The 17,498-nt window shown below is 31.3% G+C and overlaps 1 protein-coding gene across 1 annotated transcript; it reads left to right on the forward strand.

Moving 5' to 3' along the window:
* Positions 1 to 583: 583 nt before the first annotated feature.
* LOC107487905 (BTB/POZ domain-containing protein At3g50780) lies at positions 584 to 3,739 on the forward strand. The gene is made up of 2 exons (XM_016108600.3): positions 584 to 1,727; positions 2,644 to 3,739. The coding sequence occupies exons 1-2, from the start codon at positions 1,056 to 1,058 to the stop codon at positions 3,592 to 3,594; spliced, it is 1,623 nt and encodes a 540-aa protein (XP_015964086.1). The 5' UTR covers positions 584 to 1,055; the 3' UTR covers positions 3,595 to 3,739.
* Positions 3,740 to 17,498: the final 13,759 nt, after the last annotated feature.

The following is a 17,498-nucleotide window of genomic DNA, read 5'->3' on the forward strand; positions in this document are numbered from 1 at the left end:
GATAATTTTTCATTAGTAAAAAAAAAAGCACCTTTTTTTTTTTTAATTTTGGAACCAAGCAACACAAAAATTGTTGGACCCAAATCATCAAAAGAAATAATCTGCTAAAGTAGAAAAAACAGAGTCCCATGAGCTATTATGATGTAGTATTCCATTCCATTTCATCTCATTCATTGCATCTTTCTCTTTTTCTTTTTATTGGGTCTCGTGGTGTTGTTATCAACTTTACAAATTAAAATAGGGACTATATTTAGTTATTTACTACAAATTAGACTCATCATTATTTATTTATTTATTATTATTATTAATATTATTATTCCACCCCCTGGACCCTGCAACTCTCTGCTCTGTTTCTCACTCTCTCTTAGTGGTTCCCTTGAGGATCAACAGCGTTGGCTCCTCTTCAATCTTTTTCTTTTTTTCCTTTTTTTTTTGGCTCCTCATATCACACCAAACTCTTGAGTAAGGCTTCTGCTTTTCCTGTTTAATGGTGACCAGTGTTCACAGATAAACAAAACAAAGCAAAAAAGTGTTTTTTTTTTTTTTTTCTGTGTGCTCATTTGTACTTTTGAAAATGTTCCAACCACTTTTTTTTTAAAAAAAATTATAAAAGATAAATAAAAAGAAGAAATTTCTAATTTCTGCTTATTCGTCCTCCCATTTTGCTTGGGTTTCAAATTCTATTTCCCATTTGAGAGTAAAGAAAAAAGAAAAAACAAAGATTAAATCTTTTTCAGTTTTTCTCCCTTCACCATTGAACATTCCTCAGCTCCATGCCAATTTCTATGAAACTAGATTTGTTCTTCTGGGGAGAGTAAAGATCAGCTTCAAAGATTCCAGCTTTTCATTTTCCTTTCTCCCGTGTTTCATGAGGGAAAAGGCACGGTTTTAGTAATTCAAGAGAGCAAAAAAAAACTGAAGTTCCGCATAGAAAGGAGTGAAATTTGGCCGAGTTATTTCTCAGCTTGACTTGTTGCCAGTTGAAGCATCATTTTTTGAGTTTGAGTGTGATGCCGTTATATTGTTAGGTGTGGAAACCTTGTCACTTGTCAGATATGAGTGATGTTAGGCTTGGCAAGGTGGTGGAGCAGCAAGGTCAAGGTCAAACAAGGATTAAGAATGTTCCAATTGCTGTCACCCCAGAAGGGTTTTGGTGCTGCCCTTCCCCTGTTGTGTTCCAGAAAGGTCTCAAGGTTCAAACTCCTCTCAACAACAAACCAAAACCCTCTTCACCACCACTACTTTCAAAGAACACTGCTCACAAGATACCGGCTTCAGTTATAGAGAGGAGAGCAGTGCCTGCTGCACCACCACCATCAAGATTGGTGGTTGCTTCAGATGTTCAAAAATGCAGTGATGACCCCGAAAGGCCTCCAGCTGCAGCATCTGTGACTACTACAGAGAGACCTCAAAGGAACAAGGTTGAGACTTTGCCCAAGAAGGTTGCTATTGAGTTTGGTGAAGCTGGAACCTGTGATATGAAGGTGGTTTTGTTGGGGAAGCAAGGGTTTTGTGTCAAGTTGAATGTGCATAGGGATGTATTGAGGGAGAAGAGTAGTTTCTTTGCTGAGAAATTCTCTGAGTTAGGTGGAATTTCATCATGTCTCCAAATTGAGGATTGTGAAGATGTTGAAATATATGTTGAAACTGTTGGCCTTATGTACTGCAAAGAAATGAAGCAGAGGCTTATGAAGCAGAATGTTTCTCGCATTCTTCGAATACTCAAGGTAATCTTGCTTAATTTTCTGCTTATTTTCTATTTTGAGTTTTTGAATTCTAAGGATTGATTGCTTTTTGCTTATACTCTTTTGATCTTACTGGTATTGTAAATTTTCAGATTATCTTTCATGGTGCCTTTTTGTTTGTTAGCATAGAACAACTATATTTCCTTGTGAGGCATTTATTTGTATCTCCACTGATATTAGGAGGTTCATCATTTATTAGATTCCTTTCTTCTTTGGGTGCTCTAATAGCTTCCTTATTTAATGCCGCTACCAATTGCAACTTTATTGTCATGGAATAGATACAAGTGTGTATAAGCTCAATAAGCATCAATATTCAGTACTACTTTGTGACAAATGTAAACTAGCATGCAAATGTTTCTGAGAGACACTTGATTCTCTTTGAACACATTTCTTCATCCTAATACTAAAGGTGGAAGTGTTTTATACAAAGGGAATTCCATGGATTGTGCTATTTGTGATGCAAATTCACACACTGACTTGCTGTTGATGGCAAATCAAGAATTGTGGAAAATGTGAACTGTAGGGAATAGGGATGATGATGGGTAATTCTTCTGTCAATTAGGGGTCAGTTTAATGAAATCCTTAAGCCTCATCCATAACTTTCTGCTATATTGTGTTCGTTTCAAATCTTTATCCTACTTAATCGTTTGTTAGGAATGAACTATTGCTTGATGACACCAACTCAAATCAAGCTATTTTACATTGCTGTAGGATTTGTTTGATATGTATATATCATTTCCATACAGATAAATGTTAAAGAACATAACTTATTTGATTGCAATTCAATTATATCGATATTCTTAGTTTTTATTTATAAGCATTACTTGATTCTTTATATTTTAGGATAGGTATGTTGCCGAAAGATCTTCAATAAAACTGAAGGAAACTATTTCTGCAGGTTGCAGAATCGCTTGGCTTCAGTTCGTGTATCCAGTCATGTTTAGATCACTTGGAGGCAGTCCCTTGGGTTGGAGAAGAAGAAGAAGAAAAGGTGGTGTCAACCGTACTGCGACTCAAAGGAGAAGGAATCGGAGTCAACCCTGTGCTAAAACGTGTTTCTCCTGAAATTTCTAATGCACAGAAGGATACTCTATCCCACATACTTGAACTTGTTCTCAAAAGCAATGAGGAGAGAGGTCGCCGAGAGATGAAATCCATAGTTCTAAAGCTCCTTAGGGAGAATAACAGTCTTCCAGGCTCCACTGGTTCAGCTGACATATGCAATGATATGATTTATAGATCATGCAGAAGCTGCTTGGATTCATTATTGTCACTGTTCAAGCAGGCTGCAGAAGCAGACGTTCCGGACACACCTAGCATTAGCAGAGAAGCCATACTAAAACAAATAGCCCTTGAAGCCGATAACCTTTCATGGCTGCTTGAGATTTTAGTTGACAAACAAGCTGCTGATGAGTTTGCGCTGATGTGGGCGAATCAGGAGGAACTGGCAACCCTACATGGAAAACTCCCCATCGTAGCACGCTATCACATCAGCTGCATTTCTGGAAGACTGTATGTTGGCATTGGAAGAGGGGAGTTGTTGCCATCAAAGAACACACGCTTGTCACTGTTGCAGACATGGTTGCAGCCTCTGATCAATGACTACAACTGGTTACAGCACGGATGCAGGTCGTTTGACAGGAAACTTGTGGAGGAAGGAATTGGGAGGACTATACTAACCTTGCCACTGGAGGATCAGCAGAGTATTCTGCTTTCTTGGGTGGGGAGTTTCTTGAAAACCGGCGATGGATGTCCCAACCTTCAGAGAGCTTTCGAGGTATGGTGGCGAAGAACCTTTGTTAGACCTTACATGGAGGGCCAAGGTAATGATGCAATGCAAGATAGTTGAGAGTGTTGTCAAAGAAGCCTGTCATGTGTTAATGGATATGTTAAAGTGGTTTTGGAACTTTACTCTTTCTTTCTTTCTTTCTTTCTTTCTTTCTTTTTAAATTTGATGAATTGAAAGAATGATAAAAATATGTTGATTTCAGAAATGGAGTTCACTAACAAGTACTAAGACATATATATATAGGAATCATGTTACAGTGGAGAGTGTTTTTCAACCAAGAGTGAAAATTGTTCTTTTTACAATAGAAAAAAAAAATAAAAAAAAATATAAAGCCATCATGCAGAATGTACATTCTCCCAAAAAATTAGGTATAATCTTTGCTCTTTATTGAACTTTACTCTTTACTGCACTAATTGAATCCTATAAAAATTACAAATGAGTCATTGAAGTGTAACTATAAGCTATTCAAGGTGATGGAGTGGGAATTTTAGTTGTTTTATATAATATTTTCTCACCTCAGCTAAATTCTAAATCAAGGAGATTAATGCTCAAGGACAAGAAATTAAGTTAATAATTAATCTGTTGTTTTTTATTAAAAAATTACATTGATTTTGCATTACTCATTAAATTTGAAGAGATGTAAACGCATCTACCAAACTAAAATTTAATTTTTTTTTATAAATTTATCTTTCGTTTATCTATTTATTTATTTATTCATTTGTTTTTTAATAATTCTTTTTTATTATCATCATTATTCTATAAAAAAAATTTTAAGTGTACCAAGAATACTGGTATTTCAATTGTTTTAACCATTAATTTGAATTAATATATACTATATATATTTTTTATAATTCAGATCAACGATTAAAACAACTAGAACACCAGTATTTCTGATATATTTGAAACTCTTCCTATTCTATAACTACCACTATATACTGTTATTATAATTATTATTTTTGTTGTTATTATTTGAAATTGTACCACATACATATTAAGTTATTTTGTGGAGATTATCATTATAACTCAAATGTTTCTATATATATTTCTCCGAACCGATGAAGAATGTATGTTAGCATCGTACACTAAAATTATTCTTAAAATTCAAATTACAACTCATTTATAATTAAAGGTACACTAAATTGATCTCTTATTTTATAATAAATGAATTATTCTTTTACATATGATATTAAAAACTAAAATTTATCAAATATAAATATTATATCTTTAATTTTAAAATTTCAATTTAAAGTTTTTTTTAATAAAATTACATATTTCAGACCAAAATAAATTTAAAATAGTATTTGGAAAGTTACTGAATTTATACAAATTTATGTGAATTTACTCGAAGCCACTCGAATTTTGTTTAAATCTAAGTTATTAGTTATAAAGTTTTTTCATTTCTTTAATATTTAAGTTGGGTAGATTGAAGATTTTCATCCATTCCAAACTGAAGAAAGGTAGAATTCATTGTAGGCTTTTTGTGGACTTTCCATAAATAATGTGCACAACATTTTTATTTATGGAATTTTTATCACATGTATTATTTAATATAAATCTCAATTATTGAAGTTAAAGTATCATATTCCAAGCAATTCCGTGACATACGTGAACATCTTTCCATACTATATGATTCAACCAAGTTGTTGCTTTTTAGTGTTACTGACCCAAGAAAATTAAAAAAGATTAACTAACATAGGTCCTCCTTTTGTTTTTGGTCATGAACATAGGTCCTCCTTAATTAATATTTTTGGAAAATTTTTATTGGTCTATCTTAAATGGCTTTTGCTAAAATAAAAAATGTGGGCTGACATAATGATCTATCTTCCTTCAATTTCTTTCGGTCTGAATGATCTTCTTCTGTTTTTGGACGGGGTCTGAATGATCTTGAATTTCCTGACCAAAAACATGCTTCCATAACTCTACACAAATGATTGGGACCAGCCCATGATACTTGGCCCTTTGACCAAAATATTTATAGCCCTGTCTCCTTCATGCATGATTCATGTATCCGAATTATATTTTACTCAAAATAGGAGACCTATAGGAGTTTAATTTTCATTTGTAAAAGAAATTTAATTTTTAGGCACCGACTGTGTAAACTATTTTATACATTCATATAATTATACTTATTTTTTGTAATGACCATTTATAGAGTCAAAGTGAAAGATAATTATATTTAGAATAATGCTATACATTGAAGTCTTTTTATGATGCAAGTCTAACTAAATTAAACAATAAAATTTGGAGTATCGCTATCTATAATTAATTTTTGTTGATATTAGACCAATTTAGTTAGACTTAATTAACAAAAACACTTGAATATGTAGTATTATTCTTATTTTTACTAATGTAATATTATGCAATTAGATACACATATAAAACTATTTTATACTTATAGTACATTAAAAATAAATTCTATTTATAAAATCAAATATATATGTAAGTTGAATGATGCCGAAAGGAAAAAAATTTGTCCTACTCATCATTACAATGTTATCCCTGTAACTATTTTGCACGATTATATAATAAACAATAATATTAAAGTATAATTAAGGTGGATAAAATCATAGAAGTTGTTTTGTTTGACATATATATATAGCTCTGGCCTGAGTGTCTGGGTATAGGTTAATAGCATGCATGCATCGAAATGTGATGTAGAAGATGATGAGCATGAGAGTTTCAATTGAGCATGAAGCAACATAAAACATTGTGTCGTGGCATGTGATTCTTCATTCATATTTACTACCTATGTAGCTATAGCTAGCTACTCATCATGTGTCCTACTTGCACTTGAACATGTCGTTTTAGAGAGAGAAAGAAAGATGCATAGTTATAGCAGTAGTATAGGTACATTCCTCCAGTCCCTTTCATATAGGTCGACATCACACATGCAGGTACCAGAAATGAGAACTGCCTTTACTCTCTCTCAGACAATTGAAATGATTATTTCCTGGGAATTCCAAAAGATACTATACCCCCTCTCTATCTTCCCTATCTGAAAAGTCTTCACCTTATTAACATTATTATGCATCACAACTTTAATTTCATTCACTCAGATCATTATTTTAATTTATATTATTATTATATTCACTTGCTTCCCTCCTCTTCTATTTAATTTTAAATCAACTTATATTTCATCTGTAAGTTAATTATAAATTTTGAACAGTAGGTTATGAAAATAAAATAAATTTTACATGCTTTTTATTATTTATATTTTTTATTTTTTTATTTTTTATTATTTATTTATGATAGAGTTAAATTTTGATTTTATCTAAAATACATATATGAGAGTACAGACACAAGAGTCACAATAATCACCACCAAACTATTAAAAGAGAATTCAATGCTACAATAATGATTTATGATATATATGGAAAAAATATAACTAATATTAAAAGTAATTTCTAGCCGAAAAGTAGTGGTCCCGAGTCCTGATGATGAATCATGATTGCTGGATGAATGTGCCTTCTACATACAAATACACAATGCCAACTTGTGTTAATTGATCATTTCCCATACCTCCAATTATCACTGCCGTTGTCCACCTTTAGTTACGGTTTAATCTAATCCATTTGAATTTGAATTTGAATTGGTATATTACTAATCCACTTAAATAAATATTAAAAATTTAAATTTTTTTATTCATATAATCTATTAATTATCGACAAACTTTTAAATAAAATTTTAGTTCATCACTATATTATTTTGGATAAATATACCTTTCACAATCTACATACAAATATACAATGCCAACTTGTGTTAATTGATTATTTTTCACATCTCCAATTATCACCACCCTTAGTTACGGTTTCATTTAACCAATTTTGGTTAGTATAATAGTCATTAGTTCATTAGTTCATTTAAATAAGTGTTGAGAGTTTGAATCTCACCTTATTATTCATACAGCAACTTATTGAATAACGACACTTAAATAAAATTCTAATTCGCCACAAATTATTAGTATTTGACCTGTCAAATTAAAAAATATTATAAACAACCAAAAATTACAATTTAATTAATTTCTTGCTAATTCAATAATAATAACAATAATCATGATTGGAAGATAATAAAAAAATCTAAAAATATTATGTATAAATAAAAAGTTAATTAATAAATCAATTATTATGTATTTATGTAGATATATATTATTTAATTTATTTTAATATATATATTTTATATTAATAATTAATTTTTAATGTATATTTAATATGATTATAAAAAATTAATCTAAAATAATTTAAATTTGTTTTATTTTATATTTATTAATTATTAATAAAAAAATTCATAATATTAAATATAATAAATATATAAATATAGATATTACATATAACTTTGGTTATTGTATTGTTTCTCTAGCATTGACATCGTCTTTCACCCAACACTTAAATCCGGGATATCACGGGGCATTACAATAATGTTAGACGAACAACTCTTTTTTTTTAAAACAATTATTGTATAACTAAGGGTTAAAATGATTTTGTAATTATGAGAGTGTCAATAGTCGATACACACTAATATGTTCATTGATTCACTTTTTTTATTATTAAATACGTATAAAAGTAATAAAAATAAAAATAATTTATAACTTAATTAAAAAATTTTGATACGTGTTTTAAATATTTATGAATGAGGAGTTAAAGTATTATTTATTAAATTAATTTACATTTTTAAGTATTAGAATGTTTAATTTAATTTTATGTATTTTTTATTTTGTTTATCTAGTTAGCATATTGAATTTTTCGTTAGTAAAATTAAGGTCTTTTTATGTTTAACTTGATATGAGGTGTATAAGTATCTCATAAATGATTATAGCTATCACAGAAAATATTAAAAGAATGTCAAAATATTTTTTGATTTCGTAACAAAATTATAATGTGGATAAGTAAAGCTGAGTGAATTTTATTTTTATTGTATTAAAATATTTGATAGAAGATTAAGTGATTCCTTTTAATTCAATTTATAAATTATGGTATAGACAAGTTAAATTGAGTGAATCATTTTTGTATTAAGAAATTGGATAAAAATAGAGTGATTATTTTTGTATTCAATTTCAATCTATTATTTTTATTTTTTATTTTTTTTAATTTCAATTTACCTTTCTTTTTATTTTAATCCTTATCTTTTTGTTCATTATTTATTTTTTTTTTCATTTCATTTGATATCAAATTTCAGGTATTAGATTAATTTTTGTTAGTCTATATTTGTTCTTATTATGCCCTAAACAAACTCTTTTTTATTTTCTGATATCAAATGATAAAAAAAAAACTAATGATAAACAAGAAGATAAGAATTGAAATAGAAAAAAATGAATTGAAATTGAAAATAGAAACTAGAAAATAAAAGTATATATTAAAATTAAATACAAAGAAAATACTCTACTTTTTATTAAATTTCTTGCTGTAAACAAAAAAGAACTCACTTAACCTAATTTGTCCACACTATAATTTGAAAATTAAATCTAAAGAAATCACTTAACCTTCTATTCAATTTTCCAATGCAATAAAAAAGAAATTTACTCAACTTTATTTGTTCACACTATGATTTCATCACAAAATCAAAAAATACTTTGATACTCTTCTAATCTCTTTATAATAGCTACAATAATTCAAGAGATATTAATACACCTCATATTAGGTTAAACATGTAGGAAATTTTAAGTCTATTATCAAAAAGTCTAATCTATTAACTAAATAAATAAAATTAAAATATATGAAAATCAAGTCTTAGATTATTTAAGTTTGAAAAAAAAAATATTTTTATGAATTAATATTATTTTTATTATATATATAATCATTCTAATATATTTATGTTATGATTACGGTAATTACGGTATTTAAAAAGTGTTGCTAAAATTAAAATAATATTTTTTTATTATTTAGCAATACTTTCTAAAAAATATTACTAAAAAAAATTACTAAAATAAAAAATATATATAATTTTAATTTTAACAACACCTTATAATTAAGGTTGGTTTTTCTAGATGTGATGAAATACTTGTGTTATGCATTTTTATGGTTAGAATAAGTGTTTTTCTTTATTATGGAAAATTTTTTTTTAATTTGTCACTAAGAAATCGATCCTTCATGTTTTTTTGGTTATAAATTTTCAATGCAAATTTGAGAGTCCGAATTTTTTTATGCGCAATTTTGATTTGTGTTGGTGTAATTTTTTATTTCATGTAAAACAAATTGGAAGGATCCAATTAACAAATTTTAAGAATTTTTATATACCAATGACAAATCTGAATATAGATTTTTATATTTAAAAAATCTAAATAATAAATAATAAATTCAAAGATCACATCTGTATATTTGAAAAAATCAAAATAAAAATAATAAATTTGAGAATCAGATTTGTAAATTTTATATCATGGTGTTGATCAAAAGTATTGAATTTCGAGAAATACTGTATTTAAGATCTAATAGATTTGTATTTCAAATAATAAAGTATGTATCGAGAAGGATTTTGTTAAGAAATATGAAGTGAGAGCTAGTTGACGTATTCAGTCGAGGAGCTGGTCGGTGTATTTTGTCGAAGAATTAAAGTTTTTTGAAGGTTATTGTTAGCGGTTACTCATGTTAGGCAAAATGCGCGGGAACAGTTACTCGAAGATTAGCATGCGTGAGAGTTATTCTTGAATTTGATTGGTCAAAGATTCTTATAAATAGATGAAAGATCAATGTAAAAAGGGTTGGAACTTTGCTTCAAAAAAACACTAAAGCACACTCACATTTTAAGGACTTTCTGAGTTTGCATTCAAGTCATTTTTCTGTAGAGTTCTTTCCATTGTTTTTAAATTACATTTACATCTTTTTGTAATATTTACTTTCTCTGCAAATTTATCTTTCAAGCAAATTTACCCTTTCTGTTTTCTTTTAAGATTCAACACTTTGTTTTCGAATTCAAAGTCCTTTGATCTTGTTGAAGACAATTTACTGCTCTATTTAAATTCAATGCAATTTCTTTCGATTCCAGTCAATTTATTTTCAAAGTTTATTTTATTTATCTTTCAGATTTTCTTTTATTTTGTTTCATCGAAAAGGTTCTTTGATGCACTTTAGAAAATTGGTACTCACAGAGGAGTAAGTTTTGCTCCCAGACCACTAGGTATCAAACCACTCTCGATTTGCTAAAATTTGACAAAACAAATTGGCACAACCAGTGGGATAGTTTGAAAATTTAAGTGTGTCAAATGAGTATATGTTGCCATTGTGTATGCAATTGAAAAGTGGACATATTGTACATATGGCAGACAAAGTTTCAAATGTAAATGGTGGTTCATCTGCAAGTGACAGTATTCCTGTAGTTGCACGATCTTCGGCGGATGTGACTTTACATCTGGAAGGAAGTGTGTTGAATGAAAGTGTGGTGGTTACTAGTTCCCAAATAGGAATAATGGGGATAATACACACCCACGTAGTAACACATTACAAACTCAACCCCAGTAACTGCTGGTTGGCCTCCTTATGGCCTTTCTCCAGGTTACACACCACCAATAGGTAGTTTTGCTGCTCCAGTTCGATTTGGAGGCACAGTTGGGGCGAATAATTCACAATTATTACAACAATATCCCGAGTATTCATGAGATTATTATGTGGGATCTACATAGAATGCTTCTAATTCGATGGCAGCATTTTCGACAGCATTTCAATGAGACTCATCATGATCTAGTCAATTTGTTAACACAACAAATGACTACAATCTTGAATCCTATGATGGCGGATCAGGAGACAAAGTTTGAGCGTCTTGCCAGACAAGCAGAACAAATTTCTTGAATTGTTGATTATGATCAGGGTGACAAGCAGAATATGGAAGAAAACTATGAAGACATTGAAAATTTAATTAAAAATGAAAATGATGATGCTCTCCTAGGTGGAGAAAATCCTCGAATGATTTGTCGTAGCCAAAACACTGATGACATGTTGGCTCGATTACAAGCTAATCAGGGTGGTGAGCGTTATCAAGTCACAAGAATTATTGAGGATGTACTCAATAGGGTGGGATTCAATGTGGGTTTTATGAATCGACTATATTTTGTCTCTGTTTTTCTGCTGTTGTTCAAATGGCAGAGGTGCCTCGAGGGGTGAAAAATCCTAAAATAATTACAAAATTTGCTGGAGAAGTTGGTGAATCGACTACTGAGCATATTGCTGGATATTTAGTCGAGATAGGTAACTTGGCCAATGATGAGAATTTAAAATCGAAGTTCTTTCCTTTTTCATTGACAAAGAATGCATTTACTTGGTTTTTAAATTTTAGGCCTAATTCAATGGTAACTTGGGCACAGTTGGAGAATGCTTTCAACTCACAATTTTATAGAGGGGAGTTGAATGTAACAGTTACCGACCTGGTGGATTTGAAATGTGATGACGGAGAAACAATTGATGATTATATGATCTGTTTCAAAAAAGTCAAGAGTCGATGTTATGTATCACTCCCAGAGAGTGAGGTGGTAAAGATAGCAATTATGGGGTTAGGTTTTTATATGCGCCAAAAGTTGCTTAATGTTCATATACCTGACTTAGCCATTTAGCCAAAAGGGTATACCAAGTTGAAATTATGCGAAAAGAAAAAGAGAAGTATAAAAATGAGAGAAAATTGAAAAGTAAATCTTTTTTCTCGAAAAGAGAAAGTTTCATATGTCGCAATAGAGTCCTCGGATGAGGAATGCGATTTTGAAACAGAAGTCAATTTGGCTGAGTTAAAGAAAGGGCCACCTTATGTTTGTTCTTTACTTGAGAAAATTTCGAATGTTGATAAGTTGAATGATTCGAAACATAATGGTTGAAAAAAGTATAGTTTTGATATTTCAAAATCAAACAAAATATTTGATGTGTTGCTTAGAGATAAATATATAATCTTGCCAGAAGGCAGGACTTTGCTTTCGATAAAAGATTTAAATGAAAAATCTTATTGTAAGTTTCATCAAGGACCTAGTCATTCGACTAATAATTGTGTCTGTTTCAGGGACTTAATATAAGAAGCAATCATGGAAGGAAGGTTGAAATTCGATGATGGAAAGAAATAAACGAAGGTTGATTCCGATCCCTTCAATGCTGAAGCTAGTTTTTCTGAACCATATTTTGGTGTTAACATGGTTGGTTTCTCTTATGACTTTGATACTACTTTGAGGGACTTCGAGTCTAATGTTCGAGCGGTTTATCCTGGAGTTGGTGATGGGCTGTTGAAGTTTTTAATGCAACAACAATTAAAAGATCGGGACGTATCTCTGTGTCTTCGATGTAATGCAGTCTTTGATACAGAAGCTGCAGGAATTTTCGAGAAAGAAAGAATGAAGAAAGAGTTAGCTCATAAAGAAGAGTAGGTTTAATAGAGAAAACCAACTCAAAGGTTAAGGGACAGAGTTCTGGTATCTCTCAAAGAAATCTTTCTGCACCTTTGAGCCGTTCACAGGCTTTAGGTATCCAATGGATATAAAATTGTTAAGAATTATTTCGTAATAGAAATGCTCAAAACAGGCATAATCCATAGTAGGGCCATCGAGGCCCTCCTCGAGGTCGTTATCCTTATTTCTGAGTCAGAGCCAAAGGAAACCAAAGAGGAAGGGGGTGGACGTCAGGTACCAAGGAGTGGACGTCTCAGAGTGACAGAGCCAAGGGGACAACTCCTTCTGTTCATTCTAGGGTGGTATTCCCAGCTGATGGGGAAACATACTCAAAAGAGATTCCATCTCCTGCCAAACTTGATAAAGGCAAGGCTATGATAGTAACCCCAGAGGTTACTAAAGAGAAAGATACTAATTTAGATGATGAGTATTTCGAAGAGGGCGATGATGAGATAATGAACACTATTTCGATAATCTTAACTCAGTATTTGGGAGAATATGTAGGAAACCCGTGTGAAGACTACGATGTAGAAGATGAGGAGGTTTTCTCATTCATTCGATACGAGGATGAACCAGGCTATTTCCAGAGGCCTACTGAAAAACAAACTTCTCATCTTCGTCTATTGTATATCACAGCTTTTATGAGTGGAATCAAGGTGAATAAGGTTTTAATTGATGGGGAGAGGCAATAAGTTTATTGTCAAAAAGAATGTTAATGAATGTAGGAAAGCATCTTGATGATCTGATCCCAACCAACATTTCGGTAATTGACTATAGCGGAGTGTTTACTCTTGCAAACTCTTGGTGTGCAAGTTGGATCTTTTGATCGAAATACTATTTTCATGGTTGTATTACGCGATTAGATCCATGGTGTTGGAGGTGTAACATCGACTGTGCATCAAAGTGTCCTTTTGTGGATGGATGAAGAAAAACCTGAAGTGATCAAGGCTGATTTGAGTTTGTATGTTGAACAACTGCATGTCGATTTGAAGGTATATAATGATAAACTAAAGCCTTTAAATGTCGACAAGGTGCTCAATTGATACAATTGTAAAGGTTGTTTCTTAACTTCAAAAGATTTGAATGTGAGGCTCTGTCATCCACAACTTGATTTTCCTCCGCCTGGTTGGGATTGTTAATCTGCGTAGGTGGTGGTTCGAAGACACCTTTCCATTGCTGATGAACAAGATGTCTCGAATTACCTGGTAACTTTAAATAATTATATAAGTAGTTTTCATTCCGTTGAAAATAAAGGTGATTCTTCTGATGAAGTTGAATCATGTAGGAATTTTAATTCAGTTTTTTCAATTAGTACGACAGATTCGATTCTTTCAATCGAATTTAGTCATGGTTTAAGTTCATATTATTTTTTTGTTCATGATAGTGTTATCAATCAGGTTACTATTGATATAGCCAAAGCCCATTGTACTGAAAATGATTTAAGTGTTGATCTGGTTGATGATAAAGTTTGTTTTATTTCAAATGAGCCTATTGATTTATCCTTTGATTGCATTTATGATTTGGAGCATTTGGATTTTGAGAAATATTAAGTAAAATATTATGACACTATAAATGGTTTCGAATCGCAAGATCCTCTTGAAGAAATTAATTTAGGATCTGATAATGATGTTCGACTTACTTAGGTTTGTAAGAATCTTGATGACCCATTTCGAACAAAGTTGTTAAGTCTTTTACTTAAATATAAAGATTATTTTGCTTGGGATTATCATGAGATGCCTGGTCTCGATCGTTCTCTTGTAGAATATTGATTAGCATTGAAACCATTTGCTCGACCAATAAACCAAACTCCTTGACGTTTTGCTCCTGAAATCAATCAGAAAATTAAAGAGGAAATTGAGCGATTGATTAAAGAAAAATTCATTCAAACCGCTCGTTATGTTGAATGGGTTTCGAATATTGTTCCAGTAATAAAAAAGAATGGAAAGCTGCAAGTATGTATTGATTTTTGAGATTTAAATAATGCTACTCCAAAAGATGAATATTTTATGCACATAACAGATATGTTCATCGATTCTGCAACAGGCAATGAAATCCTAAGTTTTATGGACGCTTATTCGGGATATAACCAAATCTTCATTGCTGAGGATGATGTATCAAAAACTGCCTTTCGATGTCTTGGGACATTAGGGACATATAAATGGGTAGTAATGCCTTTTGGTTTGAAAAATACTAATGCAACATACCAACGCGCCATGAATACCATTTCCCATGAATTTATCGAAAAGTTCATGGAAGTTTATATTGATGATGTTATGGTTAAATCGAATTCGATAAATCAACACCTCGATCATTTAAGGCAGAAATTTATTACAATGCGTAAAAAATGGTTGAAAATGAATCCTTTGAGGTGTGCCTTCGGTGTGTCCGCAGAAATTTTTTTGGGGTTAATTGTTCATAAGAAGGAAATTGTTATTGATCAAAATAAAGCTAAAGTAATTCTAGATTTGCCTCCTCCTAAGTAATAAAAAAGGAAGTACAATCTTTTCTTGGAAAGGTTAATTACCTTTGACGATTCATATCGAATCTTTCTGATCGAACTCGAATCTTTGCATTTTTGGTTAATCTCAAAGATGAGTCTCAATTTGAATGGATAGAAAGTCACCAAAAACCATTTGAATCAGTCAAAGCTTACTTGTCCAAAGCACCAGTGATGGCAATGGTCCATTCTCATAAGCCTTTAAAGTTGTATATTGCAGCATCTACCAGTACTATTGGATGCATGTTGGCTTAGGATGATGAGGAGAGATGTGAGAGAGCTATTTATTATTTAAGTAAAGTACTAATCAATATCGAGGCAAGATATTCTCCTATTGAGAAGTTGTGTTTGTCTTTGTACTATGCTTGTACAAAGTTGAAATGTTATATTGTTGCTAAAACTGTGAAAGTAATTGCACAGACAGACTTGATAAAGTATATGTTATCTAATCCTATGTTAAGAGGTCATGAAAGTGGATACTTGTTTAACAGAGTTTGATTTGCAATATGTGCCAGCCAAGACTGTGAAAGGTCAGGTCATTGCAGATTTTCTAGTCGATCGATCGAACAATCTAAATGACTTGGGGGCAAATATAGTCGATGTAGTTTTCGATTGTTGGAAACTGTATTTTGATGGTTCGAAACACAAAGATAGTATTAGAGTTAGAATCTTGATCATTTTTCCAGAAGCTTCCCCATCAGAATTTTTTTTTGAATAAAAATATCCTTGTTTAAATAATGTCACCGAATATGAAGCCTTGATATTGGATTTAAAAATTTTTATTGGTAAAGGAGTATTGGATATTCAAATCTTTGGGGATTTTAAATTGGTTTTGAAGAAGCTATCTAAAGAGTTTAAGTGCAATAACAAGAAGTTACAAAAGTATTTATTGATAGCATGAGAGTTGTTAGTGTCTTTTCGAAAAACGTCTCTGGTTCACATTCCAAGGGTTCAAAATGAGATTGCTAATGAGTTGGCCCAAATTGCATTAAGTATAAAATACTCCCTGAGACATTGGAGAAATTGGCAAAAGTTTGTCAAATTCTGATACCCATTGAGAAAAGAGAGGCTTTGATTTTGGACAAATAGGATGATGATGATTGGAGAAAATCAATTGTTGAATATTTAAAAAATCCTAATATTCGGGTGGATCAAAAAATTAAATTAAAAGCAATAAATTTTGTGTTGATGGCTAATAAATTGTACAAGAAAGGAATTGATGGTAACCTTTCCGGGTGTTTAAGTCAATCGAACAAAGATATTGCTCTTGGAGAAGTTCATAGAGGAATATGTAAAGCCCATTAGGCTGGAATGAAAATAAAATGGGTACTTCGACGAAATCTGTAAAACCTATGCACAATTACTCAAGAGGGGGGGTGAATTGAGTATTGCAACAACAATGAATCTTTTTGCGAAAGTTAAAGACAATATACAAAAGTGTTATTGTACTAGTATTTTTCCAAGAGCTTAATTCAATTGCTAAGCATTTATAAGGAGCTTTTACTTTCCAATAGACACCAACTCAAATAAATTGATCAAGCTTTTCACCAATCGGACTTAAGCTACTCCTTAAGTACTTACGAAGCTACTTTTCGATCACAATTTATTTGCTCAAAGGTAAAAGACAATAATATTGAAGAGATGAGTTTGGAGAGATGCAAACGCTATTTAGAGTGGTTCGGCACAATCCTTGTCCTACGTCCACTTTCTTTCTCAATCGCAATTGAGAAGTTCCACTATTCCCAAGCTTCAAGGTGCTCGCGCAAAACCTTTTACAAACCGAGTCCTTAGTTTCTAACACCTCACGGTATATGATCACCACTCGTATACTAACCCACTCCACTTAGAGATACCTTCTCTAAGATTTGCCTTGAGTACTTAGTATACCTCTATGGTATCCTCACCGACCATAGTGTTTATAACTCTTGACTCAACCTTAGAGATCACACTCCAATTTACAACGTGTACAAGAAAACAATTCTCAAAGAATTGTTGAGATGAAATGAGTAAGTGTATGATTACAAGTTTAGCACTATTGAACCAATTGATATTGCTCTCACAAATTGTGTATTATATCACCTTAAAAAAGTGTAGAATGAAAGAATATGAACAAGATAGTTT

This window comes from Arachis duranensis, chromosome 5 (genome assembly GCF_000817695.3).
Source record: "Arachis duranensis cultivar V14167 chromosome 5, aradu.V14167.gnm2.J7QH, whole genome shotgun sequence".
Taxonomy (NCBI): domain Eukaryota; kingdom Viridiplantae; phylum Streptophyta; class Magnoliopsida; order Fabales; family Fabaceae; genus Arachis; species Arachis duranensis.